Source organism: Anas platyrhynchos, chromosome 6 (assembly GCF_047663525.1).
Source record: "Anas platyrhynchos isolate ZD024472 breed Pekin duck chromosome 6, IASCAAS_PekinDuck_T2T, whole genome shotgun sequence".
Taxonomy (NCBI): domain Eukaryota; kingdom Metazoa; phylum Chordata; class Aves; order Anseriformes; family Anatidae; genus Anas; species Anas platyrhynchos.
This window is the reverse complement of record NC_092592.1, coordinates 34,361,113-34,368,180: the sequence shown is the minus strand read 5'-3', so window position 1 is coordinate 34,368,180 and position 7,068 is coordinate 34,361,113. Positions and strand designations below refer to the sequence as shown.

General features: G+C 53.3%; 1 protein-coding gene across 1 annotated transcript; it reads left to right on the top strand.

The window, feature by feature from the left end:
* Positions 1 to 930: 930 nt before the first annotated feature.
* VAX1 (ventral anterior homeobox 1) lies at positions 931 to 6,766 on the top strand. The gene is made up of 4 exons (XM_027460907.3): positions 931 to 1,731; positions 3,168 to 3,355; positions 4,447 to 5,578; positions 5,836 to 6,766. Exons 1-3 carry the CDS (start codon positions 1,494 to 1,496, stop codon positions 5,002 to 5,004), a joined length of 984 nt encoding a protein of 327 aa, XP_027316708.1. The 5' UTR covers positions 931 to 1,493; the 3' UTR covers positions 5,005 to 5,578; positions 5,836 to 6,766.
* Positions 6,767 to 7,068: the final 302 nt, after the last annotated feature.

Here is a 7,068-nt window from a genome sequence, read left to right as displayed (position 1 = left end):
ATTTCCCATAAAGGAATGAATAAGGAGAGCAGCATGAAGAGGGCTTCTGCCCTGCAAGGTGACAAGAAGGACTGGAGCATGCTCTTTGCACAAGGCCATTTGCTTGAATTGAATCATTGTAGCCTAATCAATGGTCTTATTGGATTACTGGCTGTTGCGGTTCTCAAAGATATTGTAGCAGAGACAATGAAATAGCTAGAGTAAAACTTTTTTCCCCTTTAGTGGATCACGCAGTTGAGATTTTTCACGGGCTATCTCTCCCTCTCCCTCTTTCTCCCCCTCTCTCTCCTTCTCCCCCCCTCCTGGATCCACTGCACACAAAGCTGGCTCTTTTTTTTTTTTTTTTTCTTCTTTTTTTTTTTTTTTCCTTCAATGAGCAGGCTCTGCGAATAGGTTCAGTGTTGGTGAAGGTGCAGAATTAGCACACACACACACACACACGCCCGCCCGCATGCACACACACACACACACACGCAGAGGGAGAAGCACAAAAAGCGAGTGTCGGGACTGAAATAAGGAGAGGTAGGAGTTTAAGATGGCTGTCTGTGGGGAGATGTGTTGAGGAGGATTTCTGCCGGCCAAGAGGACCTGCTGCCTCGGACAGAGCTGCCTGGAGGAAGAACTTTTTGGGGTGTGTGAGCGCTGGCGATCTGTTTGTTTGTTTGGCATCCAGGGGGCTGCCCCCCCCCTCCCTGCAACTGCATTTTTCCAGCCCTTCCTCGCAGCTTTATTCAGATTTATTTGGCGTGCTCTGGAGAAAGCCACTATATAATCGGGAGGTCAAAGGCATACTGAAGAAAGTTAATAATGGCTGCTAATGGTGCTAACAATTCAGGGTGAATCTTGTCAAAAGTTTTTTTTTTTTTTTTTCCCTCTCCCCCCCCCTTTTTTTTTCCTCTTTTTTTTTTTTTTTTTTTTTTTTTTTTTTTTTTCTGGAAGTCTCAGTCTTTTGATTGTGTGTTTCCTGAAAGCAAGACCAATCATTTCAGTTTATTCACTGGCTAAACTCTACTTGATTGGGGACAAGCACACAAACCATCCATTACGATCTGATATATTATCCAAACAATTTAGTGTATTCATGAGGTAACCTAAATGTGGAGGCTGCAAAATTACCCGTAATCAATTGAAACAGCGAGTGCGCGTCCCTCTGTGTGTCTAACAACTACATGTCTCTGTAATAAGGCAGACATTAAATCATTTTAGAGTTGTACTGTTGAGTACCTGATCACTGGGCGCTCTGGGAAGCTGGACAGTCACATTAGGACGCTGGGACTGAGGAAGCCGCTGCTTTTCCAGTGGGATAAAACCCGACCTTCCTTACTCGAGGTGCTTTACAGATCCCCACCGATCTGACCCTAAGCCGTGCAATATCCAGCATAGACTTCGTCTTCTTCTGCTATCGCTACTCTTCTTTTTTTTTTTTTTTGGTTGTTGTTGGTTTTATTTTTTCTCGTTTTTGTTTTTTTTTTTTTTGTTTTTTATTGCACTACATGTTTGGGAAACAAGACAAAATGGACGTTAGATGCAGTTCAGAGACTGAAGCTAACCGGGTCTCGAAGAACGGACATAAAGAGGGCAAGGAAAGCAAAGGGTCTGAAGGAAATATTTCTACTTCTTTTTTGAAGGATCAGCAAGGGACTTTTTCTGCCTCTGCAGCTACGGAAGACTGTAATAAAAGTAAATCTAGTTCTGCTGACCCGGACTATTGCAGGAGGATCCTAGTTAGAGGTATGACTCGGAGGTATTTCGGGGAGGGGGGGGAGAGGAAGGTGAGCAGCGCTCACACCCGGCGGATTTATTTCTCCCGTGGGCTCGGCTTTGCCCTGTCCCTACTCTTGGACACCCGGGGGCCAGAAGCCCCCGAGCTGAGCCCGCTCCTGCCGGGGGCTCCCCGCAGCCCCCCGAGCGGAGCTGCCCCCGTGGAGTTGCCCCCGCCGCCCCCCGAGCCCCGCATGCCGGGAGCAGGACGGATTTTTAATCAACCATCAGCCTTCAAATGAACGGAGGGTGCTTTTTTAATTTTAATTTTTTTTTTTTTTTAATTTTGTATAATTTAATTTCCTCGGCCCTCGTCTCCCTCGCGGTAAACGAAGAAATCGTTCTGTCGGGGAAAAAATAAAAATTAAAATCGGGTTTATCAAGGTGCGTTTGGGGGGAGGAGGGAGAGAACGGAGCGGTAACAAAATTAGCGAGAAGCAGGCCTTGTAAACAATAATTAATCCTTGCGCGACCGAGTGACCCAGAGAAGGGTCAGATTAAAATGATGTGCTCGTCTCTGGTTTAACACGTACCGGGGAGGCAAAATCACGGGAAAGAAGTTGGGAAAGCTTTAATGCAACGCGAACCTGGCCCTGGCTTGACAGTCGCCTTAATAAGATTTGTCCCGCTTTCTTTCGGTCTTCGGTGCTACCGGAAAAGTGAGGTTTCGGCGGGCTGTCGGGTGCCTCGTTTTGTGTTCTCTTTTTTTTTTTTTTTTTTTTCTTCCTCCTGTTCGCCAAAAAAAAAACAAATCCCGGCAGCGGCGGCTGGAGGTGTCCCCGGGGTGGCGGTGGGCAGCCGGCCAGCCCGTGCCCGGGAGGTTCCCGCCTGCTTTGGCGCATGGGAAACTTTTAAAAAAATATTTAATTTTTTCTTAATAAAAAAAGACGATTTTATATTTTAAGTGGCAGCGGGAGGGGGCTTCCAGCAATTCCCTACCCGGAGCCCGGAGGGAACAAAGGGTAGCCCAGCCCTGCGGTCACAAAGCCCGGCCTGGAGCATCTCTCCCCGGCCTCCCAGAGGGGCCGGGGTGATGCCGCAGTGCCGTACTGTCAGCGCGATGTGCTCAAGCCAATTTTAAATGGGCTGAAGGGATTATTTCCAGAGCCCTGGGCCCCATCACCCCCTCCTCCCTTCTCTGGTGGGTTGTTTTTTTTTTTTCCCCCTTCCTTGGGAGCAGTGGCCAGGTGCAATCTGGGGGTTCCCGCTCCATCCTCCCTCGGGTCTCGGTCTCGAAGGCGCTGCCGGTGGCTTTCTGCTTGCCTCGGGAAGGAGAAAAAGAAAAAGAAAAAAGAAAAAAGAAAGAAAGAAAGAAAGAAAGAAAGAAAGAAAAAGAAAGAAAGAAACAAACAAACAAAAAAAAGAGGTTTCCTGGGTGTAAAACTGCCTGCGCCTTTCTTTGCCAGATGCCAAAGGTTCAATCCGAGAGATTATTCTGCCTAAGGGGCTTGATCTGGACCGTCCCAAGCGGACCCGCACCTCCTTCACGGCCGAGCAGCTCTACCGCCTGGAGATGGAGTTCCAGCGGTGCCAGTACGTCGTGGGGCGGGAGCGCACCGAGCTCGCCCGGCAGCTCAACCTCTCCGAGACTCAGGTACCCCTCGGGACGGGACTCCCGGCTCCTTCCGTGGGGTTGAAAATGGGGCCCGGGCCCGCCCGGGCCTCTCCGAGGCCCTGCGCGCTTTTTGCGCGCCCCTGCGCAGGCCCCGGGAGCCGTGGCTCAGGGCTGGAGGGGCAGAGCCGCCCCCGGGAGCCCACCCACGCGTGTCCGGCCGTGGGGCCTCGTGGGGGGGAGCGATATGAGTGGGGGGAGCCTCGGGGATGCGCCCGGGGTGCCCCGGGGGATGCGAAGGTGGCCGGGGACAGGCGTGTCCCCATGGCTGCGTGGGGCCGTGGGGGCTCGGCCACGCCGCCAAACCCACCCGGGGATGCAGGGAAGAGAGGGGAGGCCGAGCCGTGAGCTCCTAAATTTGGGAGGGGGGGGGCAGGGGGCGGCCTCCCCTGCGGGCTGCTGGATTTAGGGACCTGTCCTCTGGTGGCTGCGTCCTGCTGGGTGCCACGGGTCGGGGCCGGGGGCTGCCGGGCTCCGAGCCCCGCAGGGCTGCCGAGGTGGGGCTCGCCCCTTCCCACCGCCCCCGGCCCGCCGGGAGACGCAGGAGCGGGGCAGAGCCACCAAAAGCCGGGCTTGTGCGAGCCGGTTTCTTCCTCCTGCAAAATATCACCCAACAAGAAATCCCCCTGACAAGCTAATTAGCTTTTTTTTTTTTTTTTTTTTTTATTTCCCCTGCCGGCTGGGAGTGACAAGTTCACTAGCTGGGGGGTTCTGGGAACCTCCATGCTGTTGTGTTTGGGTTGTTTTTTTTGAGGGGGACGCTTTTTTAATTATTTTTATTATTATTTTTTAGGGGAGAGAAGGTTGAGCAGGTTCCTTTTTAAAGCCAAACACTGTGCAAAAGGGCCAGGGTGCCCCCAGGGGCTGCTCTCAGCCCAGGACCCGCACCCTGAGCAGGGCCAGGGGGTCCCTGCGGGGACCGGGGGGAGCACCGGGGGTCTGCCGGGGAGACGACCCCCGAGGACACCCGACGGGGGGGGGGGGGGGCGCAGGCGGGATGCGGGGCGTAGAGCCGCGGGTTTCCCCCTTTTCCCCTCTGACCCTGCCTTTTTCCCCCTCTCCCCGTCCCGCAGGTAAAAGTGTGGTTCCAAAACCGGCGCACCAAGCAGAAAAAGGACCAGGGCAAAGACTCGGAGCTGCGCTCCGTCGTATCCGAGACCGCCGCCACCTGCAGCGTCCTGCGGCTGCTGGAGCAGGGCCGCCTGCTCTCCCCGCCGGGGCTCCCGGGCCTCCTGCCCCCCTGCGGCACCGGGCCGCTGGGCTCGGCTCTGCGGGGACCCGGCCTGGCCGCGGGCACCGGCAGCTCGGCGGCGGCGGCGGCGGCGGCGGCGGCGGCTCCCCCCGGGGGCTCCCCGCATCCTGCGGCCGGCGGCAGCGCGGCGGGGCCGCCCCCCCCGGGGGCGCTGCACGGAGCCGCCGCCGCCGCCGCCGGCCCGGGGCTGTTCGGGCTGCCGGTGCCGTCGCTGCTGGGCTCGGTGGCCGGCCGGTTGGCCTCGGCGCCCCTGGCCGTGGCCGGTTCCCTGGCGGGCAACTTGCAGGAACTGTCGGCCCGCTACCTGAGCTCGTCCGCCTTCGAGCCCTACTCCCGGACCAGCAATAAAGAGAGCGCGGAGAAAAAAGCGCTGGACTGACTCCGAGCGCCTCGGCCCGTATTTATATTTAGAGTATCTATTTGTGGCGATATTTATGGGACAGGCGGCGGCCCCCCTCCCGCCCATCCTTCCTCCCTCCCCTCTTTCCCTATCCTCCCTCGCCACCGCCTTCCAGCCCCGCGGCTCGGCTCGGCACGGCTCGGCACGGCACAGCTTGGCACGGCTCGGCACGGCTCGGTATGGCACGGCACGGCACGGCAAGGCACGGCAAGGCAAGGCACGGCACGGCTCGGCTCAGCTTGGCACGGCTCGGCACGGCTCGGCACGGGTCCCTCCGCGGGCCGGGGCGCAGAGAGGGGACCCCCCCCCCCCCACCTCCCCGCTCGGCTCTCCCTGCCCCGCCGGGCCCGGGGCTCGTCTGTCAGCCCGGGGAAGGGGGGGGTCAGTGTGTCTGTCCGTCTGTCTGTCTGTCCGTCTGTCTGTTCGGCTGCTCTGACACCGGGAGGAAAGGCAGAGCGGACTGGGCGAGCTTTGGCCGGGCTGTCTGGGATCGGCTCCGGCCAATGCCAAGCGAGGGAGCAGGATTTCGGGGAGAGGAAGATGGAGCTGCCAGGTGATGCCCGGTTATTTTTATTTTTTCCATTTTCTTTTTTTTTCTTCTTCTTTTTTTTTTTTCTTTTTTTTTTTTTTTTCCCAGACTTCAGTGACTCTTAAGCACAAAGGTCGGGGGGCTCCACCTGGGGCCCAGTCCCATACACACTCGCTGCACTCCGCACCGATATCCTCGCTGCCTGCCCTTCGCACCAGCCAGGAAAATGTCCAGCAACTTTTTTTTTTTCTTTTTTCATGACAAATCTTGAATGTGGGAAGGGCCGGAACGGACTGCCTCGAAAATACACGCACGGAGCGGGGAGACAGAAACCAGTGGCTGTAGAGATTTGGGATCAAACTCTCTCCCTTCGAGAAATCTCAGCGTCCCTTTTTGTAGTCCCACGGGTCAGTCCTGCGGACCTGGTCTGCAAAAGCAAAGCTGCAGATAAATAGTGGAAGTGACGACTCGATTTGCTTCCACATTTGTTGCGATGGTAATTTTTTTTTCTTCTATTTGATTTTTGTTTTCCAAATAATTTCAGTGCGCATCTAAATCAAAAAAATCGTTACCCTTTCTTCCTCCTAAAATAACCCTCTCGTATATCGCTCACACTTCAATTAAAACGAACGTACAACATAAGAAGTGTATCTTTTGTTGTTATTTTTGTACTTTAAAATACACCTATGTAACAATTATTTTTTTTCTTCTTCATGATCCTTACTGCTGTTTTCTCCACAGACATATGTATTTCATCTTATAGTATTCCAGATCGATTTCTTGTTCAATTTCAGTACTTGAATTTGCCAGAAAAGGGATGCTGTACTTAGCTAGTTACTCGGGAAAATTATTTCTTTGCTTTGGTTTTAAGTTTCTTTCATTTCTTTAAACTTTAACACATGGCGTTTACAAACTGTATAAATACGTGCCACCAAACTGTAACCAAAAAAAAAAAATTACAAAAAGTGGAATGGTTGCTGTAGTATATAGAATTAATTATAGACCAGAACTGGACAGAAAGAGCTGGACAGAAAGAAAATAGTAATTTTATTGTAAATTATTTACGTCTGAAGTTTCTAGGCAACTAGTCGGAAAAATAATGAATGAATCGAGCGCTGAGCCCTTGCTACTAACTTTTGTTCTGAATGTTTTGGATATTTGGATGTTTTGTATTTATGTGGTGAGAGTGAAATATATTATATCTATATGACGACGGAATTAGGTGTATTTTCGTCTTATATTTGTAGCACCCAACTTACCTTCATCTAATACTTGCGCTACCAAGAAAAAAAAATCCTATTCCTCCATAACAACCCTAATTTTAAATTTTTGTTTAATTTTATTATTTTATTATTATTGTTTAATTTTATTTTTTTGTAGGCGGTGGCTGTGAGATCCGTCTCACGGGGCGGGAGCTCTGCTCCTTGCCCTGAGCAGCCGGGGCGGTTCAGGGCACCCCGCTCGCCCAAGCCCCCGCATCCCCGGCTCCCACCCAGTGCCTGGGGTGCCCCCAG